Genomic DNA, 14,874 nt, shown 5'->3' with positions numbered 1-14,874 from the left:
CAAAGACTGAATTGCGTGGTTCGGGCAAGCGCCGCCGCCCGCCCTCTATTCTCCCCCATAGCGCTCGAACGCGACGAAAATGGCTGCTACTGCTAGCCGTCGCCCCCGTGGCAGACCTATTATCGTCGTCCCTAAGTGTCTGTTGCCCAGTTTCGGAAAACCAGTGCTGATACACACCTAAATGGTTGGAGACCATATAATTCCCGTATACATTGTTTCACGTCCAATCTGTGACACATTTTCGCCTTCCTCTACGGAACTCGGGGACGCGTAGCCAAAGTGAGCTCCTAGGCATCCCAGCGCTTGCCTATTGCAACAAATTCGACAATGGTATATGCACATTTATAAGCTATCCGTAGGCACGGCAGCATATTGCTAACACATTACATTTAGCTGATGGTTCAGACCTTCGGCTGCAGTTGCCACTTAACCGGTACGAACAACATAGTAGGCGCAAATGGGTCTGGTGAGTGCAGAATGTGTCTGTGCTCCGTGATTGCGATTCTTTTTTTATAAATGGGACAGTCGATAACGAGGCTCTCGAATTCGCCTCCCTCACCGCAGACATTGAATCCGTACTTGTCCCTGATTTCGAGGAATTCCGGATACAATTCACGGATTGACTTGCCGAGGTGTTTTTCGTTGAGCCCTGCAAATGCATGTTATTCGTCCACGGCCCCGCAACACAGATCGTGTTGCCGTTAGACTATCGTGACAGTGTTGCGACTTACCCATGGAGCAGGTCTTAATGATGATTGCGTTCATGTCGTTTTCTATCATTTCGGCGAGCAGTTCGCTCTGCTCGCGCCCCCAGAGGGGCTGCACAGTTTTAAGACCCAGCCGATTAGCCCTGAAGAAAGGTTAGACAGTAGTGTTTGCGTGATTTACACGTGCTAATCTTGCCATGAAAAACTTTAAAGGCGATTTATAGATCGACGGACGGTCATTCGTTATTTTACGGGGGTATGACTTTAATGCGGTGTACCGAATTTAAAACCTACACATTTGAAACGCGTTGAAGCTGGTATTGAGATGCGATAGCGCCTGTTAGTATGGCTTCTATGTCGTTACGCTCATTCTGTTTTCATTTACGCGCATTGCGGGTACCACTGACCATGGCGTCGACGACAAGGCGGTAGAGATCTTCGACCTCGTCGCCCTCTTTTGGCGCATACTCGAGGGATTCAGTGACCACTGGCGCGCCTGTAGCTTGATAACTGGCAATATCAGGATTCTTATGTGACCGTTTTAGGCGCAATGCGTACCTGTTATTTGGCGCTCTATCAGGGGGAGCTCCATGCACTCAGCTATCGCCGGCACTATATTGTGCCCGATCGTCTGGTACATGAAGCTGTCGAGCTCGTGAACCTGGTCGCCGTCCTTTGGCGAAAGGTGCCCTAGCATCACCACCTCGTGCCCCTCCCTTTGGGCTGCGATGATGCTGTAGATTCCATCCTTGCCACCGGAAATAAGGGCCAGGAGCTTCATCGGGACCACATTGGCGTGTGACTATTACCGAGTTCTTGGCGCCCTTTAATGGTTTGCCCGTGTTATTGAGCTATGCACATACCAAGAAGGGAGCCTTCCTCAGTGTGTCGGAGTCAACAAACTCCGTTTTATGCCGTTCAGGTCTAGAGTTCGCAGTCGGCGACAAGTATATCTATAATTACGTGTTGAAACTATGCAGCCTTCTAGCAGTGGCGGCAGATGTTGTTTCGCGCAATGTCTAACGCCGCCTTCCACGGTAACGCCAGGGCACGACTACGTGCACATTGGTTCAAAAGTCACAGTTATGCCACCCACGAGTGTCATCACAATCAGAAGAAATACATATAACTCGGAAGTTAAAGACATTTCGGCTCCCTGCGATTACACGCAATGGTAGGCTCTGGCGATGTGTATGAGCCTCGCTGATTCCCTGTCGTCAAGACAACGTGCATCGCCACATATGGGGCCGAATCGGAGCGATTGTACAGTTGCAATGAGCAACTCTATTCGGCGGTTTAAACTCTCGCCTTCTTGGAGTCCCTTTCGTCCGTTTTGATATCCAGGAATTTGAGGACGTCGTCATAAGTGATGCGCATGTTTTCCAGCATAAGCGCAGCCTCGGCCGCATAGTCCAACGGTTCCACGCGTGTGACGGTGAAGTTGTGCTTGGTCTCGCCGTTGTAGACCCTTGTTTTGATGTACCCGCTGACCTTGTAATCTCGGTGCGTCGCTTCAAAATCGCAGAATCGCTTCAGCTTGTCGGGGTCCATTTCCTCCAACTCTTTCGCCGTCTTGCCGAGCAGCTTCTCGCCTGATAATGTATGAAACGGTCGGTCGGCAACCTACCGATGTCGGTCGCGATTTGCGCTGTCAGCCTGCCGGTGTGGTCCGTGAAGTTGCAGTAGAACATGTACCTGGGCACAGGCACCACAGTGGCGTCTCCACAGGATATACACTTGTACCTGTTGTCATCACCGTCCATGATGACCTTTTTGGTGCACATGGGGCACGCCTGGTACCACATTTTGGCCACGCCGTCCTTGTTCTTCCAGAATATTTTCCGCAATTTGCCCTTAACAATGTACCCGCCCTTGGTCTTATCGGCCACCGTTACCATGTCGGCCAGCTCGTACTGGTCCCTGGCACTGACAGCTTGGGGCCGCATGGTCTTGAAGGTCTCGTTTTTGGCCTTCGCGTCCTCGAACCATTTTTGCAGCTGCGATAATCTGGTATGGTCCCTGATGTTGTCCTGCGTAGCCAGTTGGACCTCTGACGACGACAAGGTTTGACAGCTTCTGGCGCCCTGCCACTCCCTGATGATGACCTTCTCCGCAATTACGGCCTTCCCCTCCATCTGCTCGACTGCCTCGTTGTTCGCGTGTTCGGCCCAGAGCGTCAGCTCCATCTCGTATCCGGTGTCGTCAACCAGCATCACAACGCGTTTCGAGATTTCCTTCCCGGCCTTGGTGGTGACGTTCGCCGCCGGCTGCACGGCGTTGACGATGCAGAGCAGGTCGACTGGCGCCTGAGTGACGTTGGGCATAGTCTTGATGTCTCGGAGGGTGAGCAGCTTGTGGTCGCGCTGGAGCTTAATGTCGCCCGCGTCCTCCACGGATTCTATGATGCTCTCCTGGTGGCACGTGATTTCGTAGTTGTGCGGCGTGGTGTTGAACCTTTTGTTAGACAGCTCCACCGTTCCCTTTGAGAAGGTGTACACCTGCGGAACCGTGTGACGCCACCGTCGTCTGCCTTACCTTCCCCTTCTGCAATACCTCGTCCCATTTCGTTGCAGCTTTGCCCCAGAACTTCACCCTGATGCTGTCGCCCTGCACATTTATACAGCTGGTTACGTCCGGTTGACTCACATGCTTGTCGACGACGTCTATGTGCATGAGGTGGTTGTCGCCCTTTATCTGTCTGAGGGGAGCCTTCTCCAGGATCCTGGCCTTAATGGTCCAGTTTGAGGTGTAAGTGGTGAGGTTCTTGATCGGGAAATACTCCAACTCCATCTTGGTGGATCACGCGGCTTTGTTATCAAGTGTGTTAACGGCCTTGTGCTGTATTTGTCGCATCAGTCGTGGCAGGTACACGCCGGCAGCTTCTACGTTGGTCAATGCCGTTGCCGATCCCTGAGTTCGCACACGCTCGTAACCATACACCTGCAGCCCCTGTAACGACCGGTAGGTGTCTTCTAGCGTGGTACAGCAGCTTGTGTAACTAGGCTCTCGCCACTCGACCTTCGTGACTCTACACTCTCCTTCCACCCGGTTAGTGGTAAAAATGGGCGTGAAATGGGTATTAGAATCACCTGTGAGAGCACCTGTACGGCGTTTGCCCGTATTGTGTGCCGTCCGTTCACCTGCCTTCCGCCGTAGCGGCACCGGACGCGTTGGTGGGCGGTGTTCCCTGACCGTCGAGCGCGCTGTCACGCCGCACTGCGTATTTATATTCGCTCACAATGCGCATTTTGAGACGTGTGGCACCGGGTCGCGTTCGCTTCCCTGGTAGCGACGTGGCGTGTGTGTTGAGCGCTCGAGCTCCTGGCTGCGTTCCCGCAGCGATACGCAGCGCTTTGGGCGGTCGCCGCGCCCTGCATACTATTGAGAGCATCCGTTCCAGGCTTGCTACGGCCTCAGCGCCTCTGAGAGTGCCCGAGCGTTCGAACGTGCGCCTGGTCAAGGACCACGCCGAATTTTACAGCGCCGTTTACTCAATTCCTGGTGGGTTTCGCGTTCGTTGTTAACGTAAAGTGTCACTTTCGTGGTGATGAGCTATGATTGGTGGTTGTTATAAGTGTTGTATGCGGGCTTTGACGTAGTTCTGTGCGATGTCCTTTCCTGGCAGTTGTCCATTGTTTGCAGATCGTGAGCGCGTCCAGTCTGATGACCTGGTTGTCTCTGTGTTCGTGAGCCAGCAGAACACTGCGGCGCTATCGGTGCTCGACTGCGTTGATAGGCTGGCGCGAGAGTATCCTGGCAACAAGTTTTTGGTGATCGACGCCGACCAGGTTCCTCGCGCGGCGTACGACGCTGACCTGCAGCAGTTCCCTGCCGCGCTTCTCTCCTTCGGCGGCGACGTATACCGCCGCCTGGTGCAGGAGACCAACGGCTACCCTTCGGGCTGGCAGGCTGTGCCTCAGTGGGAGTTGCCCTCATCCGGCACCGTCGGCCAGTCGTCGGTTGAGTGCACTCTGCCCGAGGCATTCTACACTTCTGTGAAGCGGGAGATCGAGTCGTTTGGCGCCTCCTTCCATGGCCAGGCGATTGCCACCCTGAAATCGCGCTGTGGCACGCACAACTACACGCACGGTATCGACACCGACAACCTCAACGTGAAGCGTGTGGGATGGCCGACCGAGTAGCAACTCCGTTATCGCGCTAAAATTGCGAAACCCGAATTAATCTGTTGTCATAGTAAGTGGTAGCGCGGTAGAGTGGTTGAGGATGTGATTTCGGCCGCCCTGGCAGTCCTTAACTGGTTTTGACTAATGCCGCCGGTGGGAGCGAAGGGGACCCTCAGATTTCGTTCCCCTTCGATATTGATCATCGATACTTATTGCGTCACGTAGACTTGTTTGGTTGCGACTTACGCGCCATGGAAGGCGGTTTTGTAACGTTCACCGCATTGGATGTGTAGGCTGTGTTGCGTCAGACAGGTGGGCACCAGGAAGGCATCCTGCGCGTTCCATTTGCCCCAAGTTTGTAGGCGACATATTTCAATGAAGTTGTGTAGTTGGTTTTGATAGTTATTGGCCATGGTTAAGTCTGCGCGTCGTCGACAGCGGAAGGCTGCGAAGGCCCAGGAGGTCGACGATGACGCTCCTCGCATCGTCATCATCCGCAGAGGCTCGTTGCGCCCGGAACTGAAGCAACTGGTACGGGACTTGCGTGTTCTGGTCTCGCCGAATTGCGCGAGTCGGCTGAATGAGGGCTCTCACCAAAAAATGAAGGACTTCACGGAAGTCAGTGAGGCGTTGGGGCTCACGCATCTGCTTGCAGTGAGCGAGACTGAGCGCGGCTGCTACCTCAAGGTGGCGAACCTGCCCAAAGGCCCGACATTGACCTTCGCCATTGATGCTATGGCGTTGGTGTCCGATATCGCAAAGAGCAGCTCAAACCCGAAATCCATCGGTGGAGCCTGCCACTTTTCGCCGTTGGTGGTTCTGAACGGGTTTTCAGGCGCGCCTGGTGGCCGCGGCCGCTCTTCCGTTGACGAAACCGCGACGGCTATGAAAACGGTGGCGACGACGTTGAACGGCATGTTCAGCCCTATTGACGTGTCGACCGTCAAGATGCAGAACTGCAAGCGCGTTGTTCTGTTCGACAAGGATCGCAAATCCGACGTTATAGTCATGCGTCATTACCTGATAAACCTGGTCGACTGCAACACGTCGAACGCGGTGCAGGAGCTGATCGACAAGCGCTCCATAAAGCGGCTCATGCAGGACAAGGGCGCGTCCTTCAAAGATGTCTTGCGCACTGCCACCGGAGGCAAGCTTGACGTCTCGAATCTCAATGACGACTACGTGGAGCTCAACAACGTGGACCACGGTGATGCGATACTGCGCCACAAATACGGTCTTCCCGGGCGGAGTGACTTGGAGGAGGCAGACGACGAAGCCAACAAATTAGCTGTAAGGTGAGTTCGGGTTCCAAATATGTGTTGTGCACACCTAAATTCACACGTGTTAGGCTAAGTGCCGTCAGTTGCTAACATCTTATGCAGGCTGACGGAGGCGGGCCCCCGTCTGAACCTACGCCTGATAAAAGTAGAGGCCGGCGTGTTTTCTGGCGGAGTTAGCTTCCACAAGTTCGTGAGCAAGACGCCGGAGGAGATAGCACGCCTCGAGGCGCTCTCCGCAGAGAAGCGACGCATGGAAGCCGAGGAGGCGGAGCGCAAGCGGCGCAAGGCGGAGGGTGACGATAAGGGCGACGCCCAGGAAGAGGAATCAGATGAAGCTGAAGAGTCTGACAGCGACTAGACAAAGCGCTACCAGCATAAAACGGGCAGTTGAATTATTTTCATACCCCAACGACGGGCCTTCCTACTACCGTAGTACATGCGTTGTGGATATCTGGGTCTCACGAGAAGTGTCAGTGCTATGAATTATCGAGATGTCCATTCTGCACTCGTGTATGTGTGTGGCGTGTGGGCGGGCGTGATCGTTAGTACCGATTGTCAACTGCTCACGGCCGCATTTAGCTCACTCTGCCATGGGTATTCCCAGCAAGGCAACATCGCGTTATTGAGTGACGCAGTGTGCTGACCAGTATCAGGCGGCCGCTGCCACCTGCGCCTCTTCCGCCTTGATTTGGCGCGTCACCTCCGCAGCCGCGCGGACGGTCACCTTGATCATGAACTCCTTGCCTTTGGCCATCTGCGGAGTGTGCGGCCCGTAGTTGCCAATCACCCATTCAAACGGGCACCCGTCAATCGTGCAAATGGCGCCGCACCTGATGCCGTATATGTTGCAGAGCGTGAACATGGCTGAGTTGTCGGTGTCCTCGATGGCTACGCCGCACTTCACAAACGGCATCTTGGGGTCCTCGCCGAGGATTCCGGTGCGATAGAAGAGGTCGGTTGTGTAGCACAGGCCCATGTGGGTGGGCACATTGAGCTCCTCGCTGGCGTTCCTGAGCGCCTCCACGACGTCGGGGTGCGCAGCGGCGGGGAACGCGATGTCGATATCGTTCCTGGTGGTCGAGTCGCCCCTGATGCAGCCGTAGCAGATGCAGATGTCCCCTATGACATGCTTCTGCGGCATGAAGGTTCCGCTGGTGCCACTGCGAATGATGCACTTCACGCCAAGTTCGATGAGCTCCCTAACCAAGACCGCAGTGGGCTGGCTGCCCACTCCGTGGCAAGCCAGCAGGAAGTATTCCCCGTCGTATTCAAACTCCGCCGCCTTCCAGCACGAGTAGTAACCAAACTCCCTGTAGTTGGTGACCTCACGTTTGAACATTTCAAATCGCTTCTGGTCCCCGCATATGATAGCTACCCTGTGCACCCTATCCTTTGGGATTGATGTGCGATTCAGGATCACGCCACCATTCTGCTCCATTGTGAATCGGCAAGATGGCGCAAATTTGACTACGTTTCTGTTTTGTTTCCGCTGTACGCCGCCCTCTACGGTTATCGTGCACGGCCAATATATTGCACTCTGTGTTCACTCCTCTCAAACCTTCCGCGCTACAACAGAATATATTTCACGTGAACTGTTACTGCTGGCATTTTTGTGAAGTCCCAGGTGTCACTGGCGTAGCATTCGCGGTTCCATAATCCCCATGCCCTTCGCGGCGCTTTGGCAAAATTCGGCTATGCTAAGAGATGTTGCAACGCCTTGTGGCTACGTCTAGTTGTGTGCTGGTTAAAACGTTGTGCATTCCAAGGTTGTGTCTGATTTTAAGAGCGCAAACTACCAAGTGTTAGACGTCTCTGGACAAAGGTGCCATGTCGCGCGCTGTGCGCCTATGGCATTGCCTGACGGTTTGTACCACAGCTAGTAGGAAATACAGCTAACACCCGTGCGCAATGTGGCCACCCCTTTCCTTGAGCCACTGTAATGGCCGCCTGCGCAGCCGATACACACGATCACAAATTAGGCGCATATGAACACGAAGGATCAATTTTATTGTTCCGTTCATGGCGTTTGTTATACACCATTTAATCAGTTTCAACACGCGTCGGGCATAATTTATGTGTGTGATGCCGTCGCGCGGCCCGTGTTGTTAATGCCCACTATCCCGGAGTCACGAGCATCGACCGCCGCGCGAGGCACAGTTAAAGTCGACTTCCACATCTGGTTATTCTGTTTTTTCTCTAGCATTGCATTCGGGTAGCCCCTGTTGTCGTGGCTCTCTCAAGCTGTCTAGGCTCTTCTGTGAACAGGGCAGGATTCCACCTTGCGTCCAGGTTACGCCTTCGGATTACCGCGTCATGGTCGTCGCTGCATCCACATAGGTTAATTTGGACTTGTCTATCTGTATAGTTCGTTCGGTATCTGCTAAATTTCGTGTTACTGAGCCCAATGCCAAATACCAAGACCGCGGTTTGCCCTGCGGGGATCATGAACAAGATCGGCGTGCCACTGGACCGCATCCACCCCGTGGCTATTGTGGTTGGCAACCCTCCCTGGTTGGACCATTTGGCTCACTTGGCAACCCGCCATGAGGTCTTCAGCCAGTACAAATCGCTTCGTTCAATGGAGTTGGAGTACAACGGGCAGACGTTCTTCGCGTTGAGTTACGGGTACGGCGCTACAAACTTGCACCGTCTGCTGTGTGAGTTGGGCCTTTTCGGCGTTAGGTGCGTGATTTTGGTCACGGATTCGGTCAGTTTGACCCCTGGCCGCGTGCCTCGCAAGGCTTTCTGCGTGACATACGCCGCCTGCCGTGGCGAAAACACGTCGACCATCGAGGTCGACATCAGCTACCCAGCCGTGGCGCACCCCGATGCCGTTCGCGCGCTGCGTCAGTCGGCCAAGAAGATGGGAATCGCAACTCGTTTGACGCGGTCGTTGACTCGCGACACGGTCTATCCGCCGAGGGTCGATCGCGGCAACAGCCTCCGTGACGAGGTGTTGCAGACTGACGTCGACCTGGAGGACCGCGAAGTGTCCACGTTTTTGGTCGCGTGCAGCATCCGTGGCATAGTCGCCGGTGTGATTTCTTGCAACGAGACTGAGGCCCACAGGTTCGACACCAAAACCGGCACTGTGGTGGAGGATGAGGACGTGATTGAGGCCAGAGGTAAGGCGATGCGCATCGCCATGGGGGCAGCTGCGGAGTTGAGCGTCGACTACGCATTCGACGATTAGGGCGACTGCAGCACTTGGCGGAATTCCTCTGGACGAATACATTAAGCCGTTTGACCTGCTCCAATTCCAGCGGCGCTCCAGCACCCCTTTCCATCCCATGACATGACATACTGCATTTATGAGCTCCTTTGAGCTACATTTATTGCAGTCACACCTTCAATGACAATCTCCAATAACAACGTTGTAGTGGCGGTGGCCATGCCTAACCCAGCCTCGACGGCGTTCGTGGCTCGTGAATGTCGTATTTACATGATTTAACGTGTGTTTCATGTTAGATACAGTTTCGTCGTTTCGCGTTTGTGCGTCGCAGTGGTTTCAACGGCATTTTCGCTCGTTGCCCAGGCCGGCGACGCTTTCACGGTTTCCTCAGCAGCAGGTGCTCGAAGTACTCCCTCAGAAGAAGCGTGATGATGATGTGGGGTGCGATTCTCATGTAGAACGCGCTGTATGAGGCGTAAAACAGTCTGATCCCTCCCTGCTTGTACGTTTTGATGAAGCAGTCGGTGACGCCCTTGTACTGCGGGCCGCCGCTATTTTGCTTCTGCAGACACGTCTTCACGTAGTCGAACGGCAAGCTCGCGAGGACTGCGAAGTAGGCGCTGATGCCGCTGCTGACCACGCTGAGCATCGACTTGCTCTTTATGTACGGGCTGAGCCCCTCCTTCGCCTGGTCGTAGGTTGCGAGCATGGCCACGTTGAGCGCCATCGCCCTGACGATCGTGGGCGTTGACCCCTTCCACAAGCTGGTGACGCCCTCGTTCTTGGTGATGTGGCATACGGTGCTCAAAATGCCGCTGTAGTTTTTCCGCTGCGCCAGCGGTAGCGATTGGTTCGACTGCATCCTGACCAGCGCCAGGTCGGCCGGGTTCCCGATGAAGGCGCCCACCGCGCCACTAAATAGGCCGACGGCGCACTTCTGGGAGAAGGGGAGGGTGTCCTTCCCCTGCTTTTCCTTGAGCTTGTCGCTGATGGTACGGAAGAGCCCGAGCCTCGTCGTCGTGTAGAGTATCTGACGCGCACAGGCCGCATCCAACCCCTTGTACATGGACTTCAGACCCTCGTTCTTGACGATTTGCCCGAAAAGCGCGACGGGGGATATCTTAGTCTGCCCCGCAGACGCCGCGAGCTGGATCCTGACCTTGACCATATCTATCGGCTGTATGCAGACGGTCGCTAGGCATCCCGACGCGCCTCCCAGAATGAAGGGTAAACATGGCTTGACGATTGGCCTCGCTGCCGGGGGCAGGAAGTCAAGGTTGTATTTGTCCATAGCTGTCGTAGGGCCTGCAACCGGAGGATTCGCCCGCTCAAACACGATAAGAAAACTGCCGGGTTTTTATGCGGGCTCACCCATTTGAGTTCATGCGCCAAATACCTCCAAACTGTGCAGTAAAGGCTATTATATTAAGGGAATCCACACATCCGACGTACGCGTCTCGCTCCCCATAGCCCGCAGACTTTGAGGGCTATGCGCCTCACTTACAACCTAGAAATGTGCTACTGATGCATCTAACTGGTACATGTCCCCGTTAGAGGCCGCTATTGCCACTCGGCGTGTTGACGGTGCAGCGCCTATTGGACGCTTCGCAAAGAGCCCAGTAATGGCCACAGACATGGGCCTTCGACCACTCTATACCCCTTTTAGCAACGCGTGGACGCCGATATCGGCACGGGTTCAAAGTGTGCGCCGTGCAACTTCACCTACGGTGTGCGCCGGTGTCGGTGACCGCGACACGCCCTAGCCACCGGCCGAGATGTAGGTCTCCGACGCTTCTACCAAGTCACTATAATGGTGTACAAGCATAATTTGGCGACGTTGCTCTACCTAACTGCGCCGGCACGGCGATTCTGTCCTGGGGTTTCCACCTTCTTGATGTACGCTGCGCGTGCTTCCGTTGTCCACGTTTGGCGTTCCGGCGCGTCTGTCAACGGAAAAGCTCGGCGCGTTTCGTGTCATACATTATCAGTTCACCGGCAGTTTTTTGAGCTGGCGAATTCAGAGTGTTTTATGTCTTTTCTGACGTGATTGTGTGACGGTATATTGGGTCACCTGGTGCTCTGCGCTCGTTCGAATCTGCGCCGCGCAGCTCAGTTTGGGATAGCTGACCCTGACTGTTGAATAGTGCGTATTCGTGACGTCAGTTTTTATTGTAGCTGCGCCTGTCGCTGCTCCTTTCGGCGATCGTGGTTGGGACATTGCTTTGCCATCTTGTAACATTCTTATCTCTGCGAGGCGTTTTGTCGGAGCGTTTTGAGCGCCTATTCAGCGTGCTTCAAGGTGTAACCGCTCGGTGCGTGCTCTATACATTTGGAATCTCGGCCGCTTCTGTGTCGCGGCGTGCCAAAATCGGCCACTCTAACGACTCCAGGTATTAAAATCATCGAGCGCAGTTGTGGGTTCAATTTCAAGAGTTCTCTGGTGCGTTGGTTGGGATCGCCTCGGGCTGTCTGGGACTCGGCTGTGCGAGCGCTAGTCAGTTGGCTTATCACGACGCTAAACTATGCTCCATTGGTGACGACGCTGCGGTTTATTGGTGGTGTACGTTATTAAAGGTTGTTCGTCACACTGATTATTCGTCTCTGTCTATGCCCGTCGGTCGTTACACTCTGAGCGCGACCCTAGGATACCACCGTGCCTGGCGCACGACCCCGTGCGTGCGTTAAGCGCTAGCGGGGCTTTGGGGCTCCTTGAATGCAGCGTGTGAGGAGGAAGTAGGCAGGGGAAATACCGGTTGCTCGGATGCAGTTTAGAAGTTGTGTGGAGGCTACCGTTTGTCGTTCTACTACCATTGGTTCACTGGCTCTTCCGTTAACTGAGCTCGAGTCGGTCAGTGTATTTTGTTCGGCTCAAGGTCTTGGTTTTGGTTGGCAGGAGCAGCGCACCGACGATGAGTTCGAGGGCCAAGGATACGAACATGTTCCTTGTGCATGGGAAAAATGGGCTGTTTGTCAACGGTTGCGTTCCGGGCCGTCGAGCGGAGACACCCTCTGAATACGCGGCGGACGCCGATGAAAGCGCAAGATCGGATACCACCACACCGTACACCAGTGTCACGGTGTGGTCGTTGAACCGTTTCGCGAGGCACTACGCGCGCTCGCCGAACAACAACGTGGCCATCGTGGATGACCGCTTGGGGCTGTCAATTCTGCACGTGAAGGGCGAATCGCCGTCTGATTTTTCATTCGACACGCTTCGCGGCGTGGGGAAGTACCGCAATCTCTACACCCCAATCGGCTGCAAGAACATCAAACACCTGCAGTGGTCCAACAACGGCGTATACCTGGTGATATACTTCAACCTTACCAACTGCTCCAGGGAGACGGGCCTGTTCCTGGAGGACAACTTGCACATTTGGGACATTTCGCAGAAATGCATCGTGGGCAGCTTCAGCACACGCCGCTTGTCCCCCGATCAGTGGCCCATAATCAAGTGGGTGGGACACAGCGACAAGTTCGCCCTGTGTTACGGCCAGCAGGTGTCGATCTACGCAATCACGTCTTCCGAGAACACCCCGTTGAAGAGTACTCGTTTGCTGCACTCCATCCCGATCCCCCGCGTGTTTTCTGTGGAGGTGTTTTCACCCGAGTGCCTCCCCGACTCCAACGACCAAAGCAAGGGCGAAGTGTTGGGAACTGATAGGAAAGGTGGTGCGGTCCCTGGGGGCAAGGCGGAACACACTAGTGGGTTGTCACTGGGTGAACGCAGCGGAACTGATGCAACAACCGTAGGCAGTTTCGCCGCGACCTCTGATCGTGATGACGCATCTTCAGTTGCACCCGGAGATGTGGTGGGCTCTGCTGCCGACTTACGGGCTGACACTCCCAGCGCCAAGGAGAGCAGTGCGACGTCCCCTCGTTCCATCGCGGGGTCAGAAAGCAAATCACTTGCCCGTTTCTGTCGAGGTGCCCAAGACTGCACTATATCAATTGCTGCGTACACCAAGGCGGATGTTAGCTCCCAAATATCGGGCAACTTGCGCATCACCACTCTGCGGTGCGTGGGTGATGAGTTATCGGAGCTCTCGTCCGTTGACCACGAGTTGAAGTCAGAGGACTCCGCCGACATGTTCTGGTCGCCCTCTGGGCGCTCTCTGCTGGTGCTCGGGCAGTCGATTGTCGACTTGGCCGGTGAGAAGTACGGTTCGACCTCCAACTGCTTCCTGTTCCGCTCCTCAGGCGACTTCGTCTGCCAGGTGAACATGCAGACCACCCACGACGCGCGGTGGTGCCCTACGCGTGACGAATTCATACTCATGGAGGGAAACATGCCGTGCGACATCACGCTGTACGACTCGGATTGCGTGCAGTTGTTCACCTTTCCCAAGTCGTACCGGAACACCATCAAGTGGAACCCCCTGGGTAACATGGTCGCGCTCTGTGGCTTTGGTAACCTGGCTGGGGAAATCTGTTTCTGGTACCGCAAGGACGCCTGCGACTACGAGCAGATTGTGCACTTAAAAGAACCGTGCACAGTCGTCTCCGAGTGGTCGTCCGACTCCCGCTATTTCATGGCTGCCTCAACTTTCCCGCGCATGAAAGTGGATAACTTTTTGAAGATTTTCAGCCACGAGGGCGACCTTTTGGAGAGTCAGAAGTTCGACGAGTGCTACGGCGTATGCTGGATGGACCACCCCGATTCCGATTGGGAATTCGTGCGCCCCAACGTCCGACAGAGCGCCCAGCGCAAGGCCGTTTACCGCCCCAAAATCCTGAACAAAGGCGGAATATCGAGGCGAACGAGTGAGGGATACGGCACGCGATCGCTGTTGGGATCCGACGCATTCTCGAGGGATGGCAGGACCACCGCCATGCCGACGCCTTCTCAGGACGGCGTTCGCGCGCCAGCACCAGCTGAGGGGGTCAGGCAATACGCAATGTGGAATTCGATGATGCCCACCAACGGGCACTCCAAGCCGACGAATTCGGTGGCGATGCCACGCAGTGCCCGCAGCAGGTCGTACCGCGGGTCGCTCTTCTCTACTGACTACGGAGACAAAAACGACCCCACTATCGACCTGATGAACGCGTTCCGCAACGTTTTCTCGCTATCCCAATTCAGGCCGCCTCCTCAACCGGCGTCTTACGAGAATGCGAACGCGCCACGATTCCCGCATGACTGCCTCGGCGACTACCCACACTTGCCCTTGGGGAGGCGCACGGCTCAAGCACGAGGCGGTTCTGGCAGTGCCAGCTCCAACCAAGATGACGCATCCAGGAGACTCGCCATGTTGATGCGCATCAAGAGCCAGATGCAGTGCGAGAAGTCCAAGCCGCTGCAGCAGACGGTGCTTGACGAGGTCCAGCTGCTAAAACTGCTGCTGGAGGCCAAGAACCGGTCGCTGAATCGGGCTCGCGCTGAGTAGCGACACATGTAACATCTATTTCAATTTTCAACGCATGTACGGTGTGTAACCTTCTATTCGCGCGGTGGCGGTGGCGCGGGCAACGCCGTGGTCCCGGTCGACGAGTTACGATTTTCAGCCGTCATTAATCGATGTGCGCCTAATTCCCGGTTTATAGCTGAATTTTTGCGCGGAGCGCGCTGTGTCTACGCGGCCCGGTGGCGGTTC

General features: G+C 55.2%; 8 protein-coding genes across 8 annotated transcripts; 4 read left to right on the top strand and 4 right to left on the bottom strand.

Annotated features, from left to right (window-relative positions):
• Window positions 1–401: 401 nt before the first annotated feature.
• On the bottom strand, window positions 402–1,488 carry BBBOND_0309560 (MJ0570-related uncharacterized domain containing protein, putative; the record flags this gene model as incomplete). Its single annotated transcript, XM_012913785.1, has 5 exons — window positions 402–649; window positions 732–850; window positions 1,002–1,078; window positions 1,115–1,203; window positions 1,266–1,488. 5 exons carry the CDS (start codon window positions 1,486–1,488, stop codon window positions 402–404), a joined length of 756 nt encoding a protein of 251 aa, XP_012769239.1.
• A 515-nt stretch (window positions 1,489–2,003) lies between these two features.
• On the bottom strand, window positions 2,004–3,497 carry BBBOND_0309550 (REPLICATION FACTOR A 1, putative; the record flags this gene model as incomplete). Its single annotated transcript, XM_012913784.1, has 4 exons — window positions 2,004–2,299; window positions 2,335–3,205; window positions 3,243–3,314; window positions 3,354–3,497. 4 exons carry the CDS (start codon window positions 3,495–3,497, stop codon window positions 2,004–2,006), a joined length of 1,383 nt encoding a protein of 460 aa, XP_012769238.1.
• A 449-nt stretch (window positions 3,498–3,946) lies between these two features.
• BBBOND_0309540 (hypothetical protein, conserved) lies at window positions 3,947–4,849 on the top strand (the record flags this gene model as incomplete). The annotated part of the gene is made up of 2 exons (XM_012913783.1): window positions 3,947–4,208; window positions 4,350–4,849. The coding sequence occupies 2 exons, from the start codon at window positions 3,947–3,949 to the stop codon at window positions 4,847–4,849; spliced, it is 762 nt and encodes a 253-aa protein (XP_012769237.1).
• Window positions 4,850–5,242: 393 nt separating this feature from the next.
• On the top strand, window positions 5,243–6,469 carry BBBOND_0309530 (Brix domain containing protein, putative; the record flags this gene model as incomplete). Its single annotated transcript, XM_012913782.1, has 2 exons — window positions 5,243–6,126; window positions 6,214–6,469. 2 exons carry the CDS (start codon window positions 5,243–5,245, stop codon window positions 6,467–6,469), a joined length of 1,140 nt encoding a protein of 379 aa, XP_012769236.1.
• Window positions 6,470–6,760: 291 nt separating this feature from the next.
• On the bottom strand, window positions 6,761–7,549 carry BBBOND_0309520 (phosphorylase family protein, putative; the record flags this gene model as incomplete). Its single annotated transcript, XM_012913781.1, has 1 exon — window positions 6,761–7,549. One exon carries the CDS (start codon window positions 7,547–7,549, stop codon window positions 6,761–6,763), a length of 789 nt encoding a protein of 262 aa, XP_012769235.1.
• Window positions 7,550–8,515: 966 nt separating this feature from the next.
• BBBOND_0309510 (Uridine phosphorylase) lies at window positions 8,516–9,304 on the top strand (the record flags this gene model as incomplete). Its single annotated transcript, XM_012913780.1, has 1 exon — window positions 8,516–9,304. The coding sequence occupies one exon, from the start codon at window positions 8,516–8,518 to the stop codon at window positions 9,302–9,304; it is 789 nt and encodes a 262-aa protein (XP_012769234.1).
• A 355-nt stretch (window positions 9,305–9,659) lies between these two features.
• Window positions 9,660–10,574, bottom strand: BBBOND_0309500 (mitochondrial carrier protein family protein, putative; the record flags this gene model as incomplete). Its single annotated transcript, XM_012913779.1, has 1 exon — window positions 9,660–10,574. The coding sequence occupies one exon, from the start codon at window positions 10,572–10,574 to the stop codon at window positions 9,660–9,662; it is 915 nt and encodes a 304-aa protein (XP_012769233.1).
• Window positions 10,575–12,192: 1,618 nt separating this feature from the next.
• BBBOND_0309490 (Eukaryotic translation initiation factor) lies at window positions 12,193–14,667 on the top strand (the record flags this gene model as incomplete). Its single annotated transcript, XM_012913778.1, has 1 exon — window positions 12,193–14,667. The coding sequence occupies one exon, from the start codon at window positions 12,193–12,195 to the stop codon at window positions 14,665–14,667; it is 2,475 nt and encodes an 824-aa protein (XP_012769232.1).
• Window positions 14,668–14,874: the final 207 nt, after the last annotated feature.

This window comes from Babesia bigemina (genome assembly GCF_000981445.1).
Source record: "Babesia bigemina genome assembly Bbig001, chromosome : III".
NCBI classification, from domain to species: Eukaryota; Apicomplexa; class Aconoidasida; order Piroplasmida; family Babesiidae; genus Babesia; species Babesia bigemina.
The sequence above is the reverse complement of the archived record's forward strand: the minus strand, read 5'-3'. Positions and strand labels throughout refer to the sequence as shown.